The sequence below is a fragment of the Chenopodium album genome, chromosome 8 (assembly GCF_948465745.1).
Source record: "Chenopodium album chromosome 8, dcCheAlbu1.1, whole genome shotgun sequence".
NCBI classification, from domain to species: domain Eukaryota; kingdom Viridiplantae; phylum Streptophyta; class Magnoliopsida; order Caryophyllales; family Amaranthaceae; genus Chenopodium; species Chenopodium album.
The window spans coordinates 59753123-59767149 of NC_137841.1; the positions used below are offsets into that span (position 1 = coordinate 59753123).

Consider the following 14027-nt stretch of genomic DNA (forward strand, 5'->3'; position numbering starts at 1 on the left):
CATGGGTAGTGATAGATAATCTATAACACAAATTATGAAAGGAGCTTACTAGGGTTTTGGCCATCTTTTAGCTAGTATAATAAGGAAAATGATTCTTTCTTTTATGAAAGGTTTTATAGAGGTGTTAATGCTCTCAAATCTCACTCTCAGTTTAAATGGAAATAAAGTTAATTAACATGAATTTACATTGTTATTATGGAGTTATGATGCTGCTTTTGATTCTAGGTACTAATAAGGAGACAAACAAGATTAATAGAATTGATTAACCCACTTTTAACTATCAAAATCACAAATTCTACTTTGTTTTAAACAAGTGTGAAAAGGTGGAAGTCACAAAAAGATCAGAAAGTACAAGGGAAAAAAAAGACTAGAATTATTACTATTTCCGATTTTTTTAGTTGCAACTTTGGGGTATTTTTTGTGAGACATAAAATATTCTAAAGCTGCAACTAAAAAAAATCGGATGTAGTATTATAATATATAGGGTACTTTTACTATCTCCATACCAAAGTAATTGACAATTTGACTTTAGCCATGATACATGAACTTTATTTTGACTAACTTTTGTAAATTATATTTAAGAAGTAAAGTCATATGGAACTTGTTAGATCATTCTCAATATATATCTTCAAACTATCAACTTTCTACTCCATTATTAGAGTTATTTACATAATGACAAACGCAACAAAAAAAACGTGTCAACAAATTTCGAATAGAGAAAGATTTCAGCTTGCCTCTAGCTTCCTTATACGACCCTCAACGCGATGTTTGGAACTCATTTGGTGAGGAGTCAAAAGACAACAACACATTAGCCATTTGGCCATATAAGGAATAAAGTGTTTTGCTATATAGATAAATTAGCGAAATATAATTCCGGTTGAAACTAAAAGTGCAAGGAAAGGATGTATAGTACTTCGTATATGATGAGCTAAAAAAAAGTGCGAAACTTGTTAGATTCTACACTACACTTTTCTCCTACATAGTCCCCCACAAATCCAAAATATAAGTAGTACTCACTCAATAACATAAAACTAGATGCTACTAATCTATTTTTTTCTTCTTCATAAAGGTAAGAAAAAGAATGAAAACACCAAGGGACCCTCCTAATGAGGGAATTCTTAATACCTCAAGAAAAAACGAATATTAACTAGACTGCTGTTACATGAAACATTATCCAATTTGTGTGAAACTGAGGGCTTGTTCTCATTGACTGAACTCAGCTGAGCTGAACTGAACTGAACAGAACATTTTATAAGAGAAGGAAATTAGGAGATGAACTGAAATGGACTGAATTGAATATCAACGTATGAGAACAGAACCTTAAATGCTTGACATCAACAATTATGCTAGTAGCTCTATTAACTTTTCTATAGATGTAACAAATCGCCTATTATTGATCTAGTAGAGAAAGATAAGTTGTTTAATATGAAACTCTACCTTTGGTTAAATGTTTTTCCAAAACCAAATATTCAAAAAGCTCATAATAACCAAATATATATGTATTGGCTTGGAAATCAAATTATAACACTCTAAATTAATATAATCTACTGTAATTTTACATTATCACAAAGTTCAAAATAACTAGAGGCCAAGCATAGTTTTTATTTTTTTTTTTTTTTTTTATAGGCCTTGACAAGTTGACAATCAATCCAATATACTACCTCCATTACACATTATTTGCAACGATTCGACATAAAGTAGAGAAGGAAAATGTCTAATCGTTGCAAATAATATGTAACGGAGGTACTAACATCTATCAAGTTTGTAAAAAAAAAAAAAAAAAAAAAAAAAAAAAAAAAAAAAAAAAAAAAAAAACATCTATCAAAGTGAAAGTTAAAAAAGTGCAAGAGGCTTTTGTAAAAGGTATCTAGCTAAGTGTTTAAAATATTGAAGTGATAACTTTGCTGCATGAAGAAGTTACGTAATATTGAGGTTTATGATGTAGACTCCATTGTTCTTTGATGACTATTCACAATGATGCAATTAATTTTCTTGAAATGATGACCCTTAATTAAAATCAAGTAGCAAATCACACAACTTTAGGGTTTTGAGAAGAAGATATAGTCGCTTCCTTGGTAATTGCATGCCTCTAATTCGATTGCATATGTTTGTATATTTTAATACTTTATGCACCCTGCATTTTTTTAATTAGTGTTCTATTAGCACTTTTTGCATTTTTACTTGACATACTTTGACTAATGTTCGCATTTTTTTTCCTTGGATGTTCTCACGATATTTTAACTCACGATATTTTTTCTTGTTTTCTCCTTTCATGTTTCCGCTCTTCCAATCCCTTCATTGATGGGCTCTTGTAGTTTAATTGAAGGCTAATTTGGACAATTTTTATTACTTCTTTGTCGACGTATATTTTGAGTAGCTAAATTTCACTGTATATTCGAAGTTAACATCATTTTTATGTAATTGCTTATTGATTGGTTTTGCAATATTGTTCATGAGAAGGTTAATAGAGTGGAGGTTTTATGACGTAACAATGGCCGTTATGCACAAACGCTTGTAGCTTAAGGGCCTGAACTGAACTGAACTGAAATGAACTGAATATTTTATAAGAGAAGAAAATTAGGAGCTGAATTGAACTGAGCTGAACTGAATTGAATTTCAACGTATGAGAACATGCCCTAACTCTATTGCATTTAGGATCAGTCGTACCTTTTAATAATGTGTACAACTGTACAAGTGTATTACTAATATACCGTCCTTCAAGGCTCTATGTGTTTTAACGGAAAACAATAATTTGGAAAAATGATTCTACATGTAAAATAATTTCAAGGGAAAACATAAACGTAAAAATAGTTTTCGAGAAAGGGGAGTTATGCAGAAGGGAGAAGATGGACGAGAGAGGAGGTAAAGGATGTAATGAGTAGGGAGGAAAATGTGACATACCTTCCATTAAAAGGAAAAATTTCCAACTCTCTTGTACCAGTTCATTACAATGGTACTAATGGGACATACCTTAATTGGCAATTACCAAGACTACCAGTTAATTATGCCACTAAAAACCCCATAATTAGGATTAGTAAAGAATTAATTGCTTTTCTGCAAAGCCGCGCTACCAAACCTGGCCTAACATGCCTTAGATTCAAAATAAAATATCTAACACCACATCATTTTGATTAAGGTTATCAACCATCAAGTAATGACAAGTACTAACCTAAAAAAACAAAATTCAAATATTAATAATTATCTTTAAGGAAAAAAGACATAACAGTGACACTAATTAAATAATTAATTATACAGTAAATAAATCAAAAAGTAAATCCAACACCTGTAAACCTACTTCACGTTTAGCCAATGGCAATGGAGTCAAATATTCTTATTAAATTCATTATAAATATAATAATCATTAAATAATATTATATCACAACTAGATTCAAAGAACAAATTTTCATTATTTTTTACTTCTTTTGAATAGATATTTTGACAAAAATAATATTCTAATGTTGTCCCCTTCAAACTTCAATAGTTTTGCAAACCAAAATAATCAGGTCTGATGTATCCTACTAGCTGGTTCCAGGAATTTATTTTAAGTAATATCTGCTTCATATATTAATTTATTACTAACTATACATTGTTTGCAAAAAAATGATCACTAACCTAGACAATGTGGTATAGAAAATTATCTAATAGGATTTAAGCTGCAGCAGATTGATCGTCTTCATGATCATCGAGATTCAAAGCGTGCAGCAACTTTGGCCAGGATTCTGGAATTCCACCAGGAAGATCAAACTGCAACAGTTTGCCCCGCTTGCGATAAAATTCCTCCACAGGTCGAGTCTGCACATATATATCAAGCTCACGTGTTAATCTTGCTTAAACATGCCAAAAATACAAGATTCATCTCCAGCATTCACCGGCATCACAGCCTACTTCAAGATTATTATTTTGTTTTATTGATATTTTAAGAAGACAAGAAACAACCATAAAAAAAATTGCCTTTCTGAGATGGGATGCAGGAATGGAGACAAGAAACAAAAAATTATCAGAGCACTTGAGATTGAATAGTAGTACCAATTCATCGTATATCCGGAGTCTCTCCCTCACAACTTCTTCTTTATCATCAGCGCGACTGATAAGCTTTGAGGCACATTCAGCTGGAGGGAGAAGAGGAGCCATGTACATTCCAGGGCTTTCATCATCACCCTTGATGTCAATGCATGCAACATTGTAATTTCCACCACACTGACTACAGATTCTTCTACCAAGGCATTTTGCAAGTAAGGCTTCTTCACGGAGCTTAAGATTCACCACCAAGTCAATATCAATAACCCCCTCCAAAATTTCCTGTCACAAACAGCAAATAAAATGAAACAAGCTTGTATATCAATAAACAAGCATGTATAGGAGAAGGAACTTACCTCTTGCAGAAAGAATATAAATAAATAAACAATTAATTACACCCTTATAAATTACATCTTGCAAGAAGAATATTAAATTTTGACTCGAAAACCTAATCAGTACAATGTATACTACCAAATACAGATCAAACTTACCTATTGCAGAAGCCTTGCATGCTTTCAGATGCTGTAATCATAAACTCTTGATGTGGCTGAACAGAAGATGTGTCCAGCAACATTGAGAAATGACAGGCTTACAGCCTAGTATTTGACCTTCCATACAATGATGTATACTTCTCATTTAGCAATTGCATATCATGGAGTAGTTCATTCATCATTACTTCATAGTAGGGTTTAATAAGAAAAACAGGGTCAAAATTGGCGATGAAAAAGAAAGATGTGCTTGGACAAGGAAGATAGCCAAATATGGAGAGATACTGAAACTTTGAAGGGTAAAAACAGTAGTATTGTACAATGTTCTATATCTCCTCTTGTGCATCATAAATTAAGCACATATATTTACCTGTCCTCAAAGGAAAATATATTTTGGATGCTCTGTCTCTCATTTCAAACGCACCAAAGTTAGATGTTAGAAATAATTAGCTAGCTCAACATGCAACAGCCACCCATAAGAAGATGAGATGTATCATCACCAGAAAATTCAGGGAGGGTGCATCTCCTCTGCATACCAGTCAAATCGAGCCTAATGAAGTAATGAACTAATGTATAACACATAGATAGTAGGTTAGCCTGGTGTTACAGTTCTTATCTTCCACATGTCAATCAGATCAGTACTACTTGGGATGTGGTAGAACAGGTTCAAGAATGTGTTTACCTATTCTTTGCAAAACATGTCCAAAACTGTATTGACTTACCATGTATTAATTCCAAATTGTTGAGAATCATGGACACGCTTTGGGGAGGGGATTAGCAAATAGGTAACAGTGGTCCAATTGTATCATTAGACATTTGTTATTACTCCCAAAATAGTATCATCTAATGTAACTACGTCTCTTATCAAAATAACAATCCTGTGAATAAAATTTCCCTGAAGGACACCATTTTATGTGATTTAGCATTTCCTCCATAGTCCATAACGTTGTTACCTACAGGCTACTGCAGCAGTTTCAGCAAGTGAACATATAATGAGCATGCATTTAATTTCTCACAAGTCACAACGAATTCCATTTGATAGAATATTATAGACCTGGCAAATGGGTCATTCCGGTCGGGTATGGGTCGGGTCATTTCGGGTCGGGTCAAGTTCGGGTCAAAAGGTTATCGGGTCAAGTTCGGGTCGGGTCATTTCGGGTTGATTTCGGGCCGACTGATAATCGGGTCGGGTCGGGTATCGGGTCAACACTTCGGGTCGGGTCAATTTTCGGGTCGGGTCGAGTCATATTCGGGTGATTCATTGGGTTAAATTCAACTCTTTATATTTATTTATTTATTGACGAAAAACTCACTATATTTATTGAGGCTATTTTTTTCGTGGAACATAGTAATTGTTTGACTTATATTAAGCTCTTTTTTTTTTTTTTTTTTTTTTTTTTTTTTTTTTTTGTGTGTGTGTGTGTGTGTGTGTTTAGATTGAGAATCACTTTCAGGATCTCCTGAAACTAAGAGGGATGCTCTAACTAATTGAGTTATACCTCACTCTCTTATTGATCTTAGTTTTAATACGTACTCTTATTATCATTGTCATTGTTGTAATAATTTCTTTGAATTATTCTTATACTCTCTCCGTCCCAAATTACTCTTAACGATTTGACATTATGCACTATTTACACATCTCACTTTGACCGTCTTTTTAGCTATTATATGAAAGTCAATGTAGTCATGTAAGATGTTGTTGGGTTTATTTTAATGTATAATTTCCTAATATAAACTTTTTATAATTTATACAATTATTTACTAAAAGAAGTTAAAGGTCGGGTCATTTTCGGGTCGGGTCAATTTCGGGTCTCGGGTCAATTTCGGGTCGGGTCGTTTCGGGTCTCGGGTCAACTTCGGGTCGGGTCATCTCGGGTCGGGTCGTTTCGGGTTGGGTCATTTCGGGTTTTGGGTCAAGGTCGGGTCAGTTCCACTTCGGGTCGGGTATGGGTCGGGTCGGGTTAATTCGGGTTTTGGGTCAATTTCGGGTCACTGAATTCGGGTCGGTTTCGGGTCATGGATCGGGTCATTCGGGGCGGGTCATCGGGTCTGGGTCAAGATTGCCAGGTCTAGAATATTACACACATGATTTATTATTGCACCAGTAAAAAAGAGGGACTGATTAGCATAAGAAAACCTCTGGGGTGCTTGGTTCATTTAGGTATGAAGTATGGGTTTTACCTTGCGTTTATTTGAGAAAATTCTTAAACCCACAAGGTATGGGGTTTAGAAACCCAGTAGAGGAGGTGGGTATGGCTCATACAATACCTTCCAGAGTTTCAGGTATCAAATAAAAGAAAGATGTTCATTCCTGAACAACACCAAACACATGGTATTAACTATTAAGTATCAAGTTCCAACCCAATACCGCCTTAATCTCATTCTTGATTCTAAATCCGTACCACTACGCAAATCGTTTTGACCCGCTTCACAAGTCCATCAAAACAATATTGTACAGCTATAAAGCCTAGTCCCTTTGCCAACTTATCATTTTATATTAGAGGAGACAATAGAGGATATCTCTTAGGCCTTGGCCCAAAACTCTAGTTAATAAGCAATCCGAATAGAAAGAGAAAGGACTAAGAGCGAGAGAGCGAGAGAGGGGCAGCTCATAAATAATGGATTAATGGTAAAGGTTATCTTGCTATGAGGCAATAGATAACCCAATATCTAGAATCGCAATCTAGCAAGAAGAGGCAGGCTGTTATGATGCTTTGCTTTTCTTCCACCATAGCATCTCAATTCTCACCACAAAGAGTTAAGAATTTGTAGCACAGCTTACTTTTTAACCAGCCATTTCGTTCTTTGATCTGTTTTCTCACTCTTCCATCATCACTTTGAGAGTTTGAGAATACTAGATAGCATGCTGACTTGATTTGGCACACCAGCAAATTTAGAACACATGATTCTTTAAAATGAATTAGAAGTTAGAACACTGTTCACCTGGAGGGGCGAGAGGTTTGGCGAGTTTATTAACTCTCACCCCAGCGTTTGCAGTTGGTGGTAAATCAGTAAACAAAAGTACATTTGAAAAGTCTCTGATAATCCAAAGCAACTGAAAACTATATAAGCATAGCAAAGGGTGTTTGGTCTTGGGCCTCAGAATCTTTAAAGAAACAGAAAAAATGAGTTGACAACTCCCAATTATTGAGTGTTAAATATGACATACTTTCAGATCCTTACCTAGAGCTCAAGGAATTTTTAAATAATTAATTCAAGAAGGGTCTATTGAATAATTAGGTAAAAAGTATAAAGATAATTATATTAACAAAAGTCTACAACTGCAGTTGTAAGAAGTTTTCAGAGGTAGATAAATCAACTGTTCCAAAATGTTAACCCATTAATTAACTACATCCAGGATTCTCAAAGATAACATCACATTTTTCATTTTTGTCACTAAAAATTCTGTCTTGACATTCACTACTATGTAGCAGGTAAATACTTGCTTTCACATTTTGCTCAAAAGCTTCAATAATCTTGGGCCTCAAGGCAAAGCATATAGTAAGAATTTGTAGATGATATTAAAATTTTTAACTCTTTTCTACAATCAGTGGACAAGAGCAAAATTGCTTAATGTCAAGATACTACAAAAGACTACATGAAACTCTACAAGAATCACGAGGCCAGCAATGAGAGAATAAGAGGAAAGAACATAGCTAACACCTCCACCCCAAAGAAAAAGCAAACTCAATGCTTGAAAAGTGTCAAATCCTGCCACTTGCTTCCAAGAACATGCTCAGATGGGTTATGGCTAGACTGCTAGAGACAAGGGGCGAGTAAATATTGGTCTAAGAGGGGTAAAATGTACCTAGTTGCTCCGCCATAGAGCCTCTCAAATGTAATTAAAAAGAGGGGGGGGGGGGGGGGGGGGGGGCAATATAAAATGGGTCGTTGAATCGAACCCACTCCATTTGGAATAGTGAAGGTTCAATTACAGTAAAATAATATACTCTGCCAGCCTCCACTAACTGTAACAAGTGAGATGAAATCAAAACTAAGAGATGACAAAAACCCAAATGCCAAGAGTAAAAAACAAAGTTCTACAAGATAAGATTTAAAAAGTTAATTGCATAGCCCTAGTCATTAGTGAGACATAAATGTCACTTTTCCACACATCATTATTCACTCACAGTGACTAATTGACAGCAGAAACCCAATTCATTCTCACAATATTTTAAATTGGGCTGGCAAGAAATTCTAGTAATTTGGAAATTGGACATTGTAATTATCAAATGAAAAATCAAGATTGCTTTGTCACTACAACATTGAATTTTTTTTGTCAGTATCCATACAAAAAGTGTAACGAGCGGGAGTTGGTGACAGAATTGAAAGGTTGAAGAAATTGAGTTTGATTGATGTAAGGAAAATTACAGGAAATGAAAAGATAGTACAAGCTTTCAAGAGGCTTTTTCTCAGCCAACTAACAAACCAAATCAATCTTTACAGTTTTCTAAATACCCCCTCTACCTCTCATCTCTATGGTATACATTGTAGTTCCCCGTTCGGCCATTCTTCCATTCTAACTAACTTGCTTCCTCTGAATTCTCTCTAAGCTAATCCTAATAGAATTTTTAAGCACTACCAATATTACCCCTTTTCTTACCTTTCCCATGTCGCTTTGAAGGTACATCCAAATCATCCTTTTCAATCAATCAATCAATCAAAGCCTTAATCCCAAAAGTGGGGTCGGCTAACATGAACCAAATTTGATTATTCCGTGTAGTCATCAACATAAATCTTTCTCCTCCATCCCTTACGATCCAAAACTTCATCCTCACGTAAATCCATGCACTTCATATCCTTCCTCACTCCTTCCAACCAAGTCATCTTTGGTCTCCCTCTTCCTCGTTTAATCCCTCCATGGTCCCACTCTTCCACTCTTCGCACCGGTGCACCCTCGGGTCTCCGTCTTACATGTCCAAACCAACGCAGACGATTTTCCCTTAATTTATCTACAATGCCCGCCACACCTACTTTCTTGCGAATAACCTCATTTCTGATTCTATCTCTTAAAGTGTTTCCACACATCCACCTTAACATGCGCATTTCCGTAACCTCCATCCTTTTGGGAGGGAAAAATGAATTTCTTCAATATTAAAGGACTTATTGGTATACCCTTTAATCAAGGTAGTTTAACAGGCGATCATCCCTCCAACAAGTTGGTATAATCACTAAGAAGCCTAATCAAGCACATTTGACTTAAAGTTGATTGGGACTGAGCTGCAAAGATGAAGAAAGATATGGTGTATGTGTACGCTTAGTCTAAATAGAGGAAAATATGGAAAGTCCATAGAAACACTTCTCCAGCAGTTTTGAACTCTTGAAATCAACTACAGCAAGTTCAGCATTTAAAGGGTTTAAAATTTTTAAAAAGAGAGGGTGACAGCTGTCGAAGCTACAGAAATTAGTAAGTCAGACAAAAGATAGAAAAACCAATCATAAACATAGCCTTTAGTTTTGACAGTTTTCTATAAACCAAAGACCAAAAACAGAAGCTTCAACACCTTGGCTATTAAGGTAACTATTCATGCATATTCAGCATTCATTATGGCATTATATGAAAAAATATATATAACTAAAAGTTGCAAGCCAATAGAGCATTATTATCATATCTGATGAAGACTTTAGTAGGGGAATTGAACATTAGTGCCATCTTGATTTTTGTCAAACAATAAATAGGCTGTGTCTATGTACTCAAAATTGAGCCTAAAACCTTGTCACTGAACACATGTTTTTGTCCCTCTCTCTACATATACAACATACGTAAGCATGTGTATTAAAAAAGGTACATATTCTGATGTTTATCTAGATGACAAGATCTGACTATCAGCTTCCCTTAACATAGAAATTATAACATTCAATATAAGCATATATGATACTTCCTTTATTCTTATATAGATGACTTGTTCCATTTAAACACGCTTGCCAATGCAATTTTTTAGCATTTAATATTTCTAACGATGCATTTGTGATAATTATTAAATTTAGAAATATTGAGACAAATCTAAGAAGACCCCACATGATTATATTTTTTAATTTAAGTATAAATCAAAATGAAATGGACAAAGTAGCTTATGTGAATTGTGAATCGTGAATAGTTTTAAAAGCCAAACAGTCCATCTAAAAAAGTGCAAAGTAAGTATCATATTAAATATTTAATGTAAGTGCTCACCGCCTGTCTAACTGTACGAGGAAAACCATCAAGAATAAATCCAGATTCACCCTTGGCTTCTCCAGCTTTAAGACGCTTGGACAACAGATCCACTATAATTTCATCTGACAACAGCTTCCCCGAGTTGACTATCTCTGCAATCTATAGTACTTACAATGTTAGAACTCATTATTTTTACATCATGCAGCCATTGTATTGAACACTAATCATAACACAAGCAGAGAGTTGAAATTTGGAATCAACAAATTACATATCTCTGCATAAAATTTCAGGACATCAAGAATCAACACTGAATTAATGCTGATGTAGTGGTAGATTGTTTAAATAATTCAGTCTCAGATCATTGCCCTCTGTTGATTAAATGTGATTAATTAATTGCGTGTGGGAGTAGGCTTTCAAATTCTATCCCAGTAGAGCATAAATGGTTTATGGATGTTAATAGTGAGCTGTGACACAACCTACTACTGGGACAACTAAAGGGTATCAAAACTTCTTTGAAGAGCCTTCACAGAGAAGAAGATCCCAGAGTTGGAGAAAAGGTTGAAAAAACAGAAAATGAGCCAGATAACATTCAATCTCAGTTACGTCTAGTGGTCCAGCTTACACATGCTCAGAAGTAGGAATTGGTGCTGCAATTAAGGAAATGACTATTTATTGAAGAAATTATTTTTTTGTGATAAATCCAGAATAAATTGGTTTACCCTAGGTGACTCTAACTCTCACCACTTTGATGCTACCGTAAAAGAAAGATACGCCAGGAACAGAATTCAGTTTTGTACTCTGACAAAAGCTAGGTAATCCTATTGCATCCAAGATGAAGTTAAGGGATTTACCAGAAACTGCTGGAAATACTGTCTCTATTTCTCCCTCAATCGATCATCCTGTAATTAGAACGGGTACAGATCTCAGTAATGAAGCAAAGGCTTTATTGTGTCAACCTATGACAATTACTGAGATAGACCAGACTCTTGAAACAATTGATGATTCCAAGGAATAGATGGTTAATGTTTGTTTCATGAATGCAACAAATACATTAATCAAATTGGTTTTGACTGCTTTTCAGAATTGCAAAATGGCCAAGGCAATCAAATGTAATTCACTAAAACTCTTGATCCTTAGGTATCTCCATGTACTCCATCCAATATTAAGCAATTTCACCCTATTGCTTGATGCATTGTACTATATCAGCTTATAATTTAAGTCCTTGCTTCTAGGCTTTAAACAGTTGCGGAGGAAGTTGATGGGGTCTGGGGACACATAGTGGATGAAATCATATTGAGTATTTAAGTTCTGAACTTATCAAAACGAATTCAAGGGCTAATATGTCTCCAAGGTTCTTATTGAAATTGGATTTTTAAAAAGCCTATGACTCTATTAAACAGAGCCTTCTTTCATAGCTTGACATTTCTCTATGGATTTTATTACGGAATTTGTTAGTTCAGGGTCTTATCTCACTCATACAAATGAAAGAACTTTGACTCCACTAAATGCTGAAAAAGGATGAGACAAGATGAACCTCTCTCCCCCTTTCTTTTTTTCCATAGGTTGAAAGTTAAATACCCCCTCCTTCCTCCACCACCACATTCATAAGTGGAATACCCCCTCCTCTATCCACCACCTCCTAACTCCAACCCACTGCCAAATAAAAAACAATATTAAAAAAATAAACACGGGTTCATCTACACTTGTTTTTGATGACAAATTCCAAGGAGTTAAGAGATCAATATGTATGGAAACAAATATCAAGTAAATCTCGCCAACAAGGGTCTTTCTTTTGGTTGGGGTCCTTGGGGATAATCATGACATAATTCTCAGCCCTCATCCATAACAAATATGTAACATGTTTATTCAGAATTAAGATAGTGTTTCCTTGGAGGAAAAAAAGAATAAGAGAGTGTTAATATATAGTTCAAACTCAATCATATCTATTTCGGAAAGAGCACATCCATTTTGAAAAGGGAGTATTTTTTTATGTTGGTCGTTGAGTGGTTCTAGTTATAATCCCTTTGACCCTTAATATTTGCCCCATTTTCCTTTTTAGTCAGTTCCTTTGAGTTTGCTCCATACTAATTTAGGTTGTAAGGATCACACCTTCACTCTCACAACCACTACATTAACCCCATCACTTTTCTCTCTCATCAAATCTTTTCAACCAAAACTTTATACAGTAATTTCACGGGCAAAATTAAAAGGGATGGAAGGAGTAATTATGTGATGTCAAAGGTTTATACTACGTATTACATTAAAAAAATCTTAAGTTCCAACCTTCCATTTATACTTTCTATCTATTTTCACCGATTAGATGTTGGACGTTGAATACCTGCCTATTGTGCATTCAAGACTCGCTATTTCCCTAGAGTTTCACACCTTAGCAGTCACTACACGATCATCCTAGCACCTCGTCTGAGGCTACCACCAACGGTGGGATTAAAGATACCAGTTGTATGTAAGAATGTAACTTTTACTAAGCAAACACATCCTCTGATTATCTTAACTATACAAAACACCCATCAAACAATCCTGCTGCTCCACATTCCACAACGAAGCACGATTAACCAATACCTCTAATTAGAGCTTAAAGAAGAAGCAACCCTAAACCCTAACACCTCTACAACACAAATCAACAGCTAAAACTGGAAACATTATCTTAATTCGTCGAAGAGGTTGATGCATCAATCACTACTTAATCAATAATGCAGAATTCAGTACCCAAATATCATCATTCATCAAAACACATAAAATTAAGATTACCATCAAAAACCCAAAATCAAATTCGAATTACCAAATTCAAAAAACAATCAATAAATTCAGCAATAACCCAAATGCATAAAATCAGGGAAAAGATGGAAATTGACCTTAGGAGAGAGAGAACCAGAGGAAGCGAGCTCATCACGAACCAAATCACCAGTAGAAATATGAGGAACATCGAGAAGCTTCGAAAGACGAGTAGCATAAGTGCCTTTACCAACACCAGGACAACCCAGAAAAACCCAGTGAACATCCTTACCTTTACCAAATTTCAAGGGATTTCCACCATTGATACCATTATTATTAGAAGTATCATTCCGCGAAGAAGAAGAAGAAGAATGAAGGGTAGTTTCGGAAGAAAGAGATGATGATGTAAATTTACGAGATAATATGGTTGGAATTAGAGATGAAACTTTGAATGTAGTTGATGATCTTGCAAGGCGGCTGATTACCGCCATTGATGAAGAGTGAAGAGGAGAGAGAAGAAGATGAGAGTTCTGGAAGAAGAAGGATGATGATGGAGGTGGGAGTTTGAAATTTTCAGTTGCTTTTGCAGGGAAAGTAGTAATTAACTCTAATTAATGTAATTTCATGTTTATTCT

General features: G+C 35.1%; 1 protein-coding gene across 1 annotated transcript; it reads right to left on the reverse strand.

The window, feature by feature from the left end:
* Nucleotides 1–3387: 3387 nt before the first annotated feature.
* On the reverse strand, nucleotides 3388–14027 carry LOC145556184 (putative adenylate kinase 6, chloroplastic). Its single transcript, XM_081617827.1, has 4 exons — nucleotides 13533–14027; nucleotides 10678–10818; nucleotides 4027–4299; nucleotides 3388–3792 (listed from the first exon to the last, which is right to left on the reverse strand). Exons 1-4 carry the CDS (start codon nucleotides 13881–13883, stop codon nucleotides 3649–3651), a joined length of 909 nt encoding a protein of 302 aa, XP_081473953.1. The 5' UTR covers nucleotides 13884–14027; the 3' UTR covers nucleotides 3388–3648.

Excerpts from the sequence above, each read along its gene's own strand:
- LOC145556184 (XM_081617827.1), bottom strand. The coding sequence starts at position 13,883 with ATGGCGGTAATCAGCCGCCTTGCAAGATCATCAACTACATTCAAAGTT. Across the intron at positions 10,819-13,532 it reads CTGGTTCTCTCTCTCCTAAG|ATTGCAGAGATAGTCAACTC; the intron begins GTCAATTTCCAT and ends TAAGTACTATAG. Across the intron at positions 3,793-4,026 it reads TCCGGATATACGATGAATTG|ACTCGACCTGTGGAGGAATT; the intron begins GTACTACTATTC and ends ATATATGTGCAG.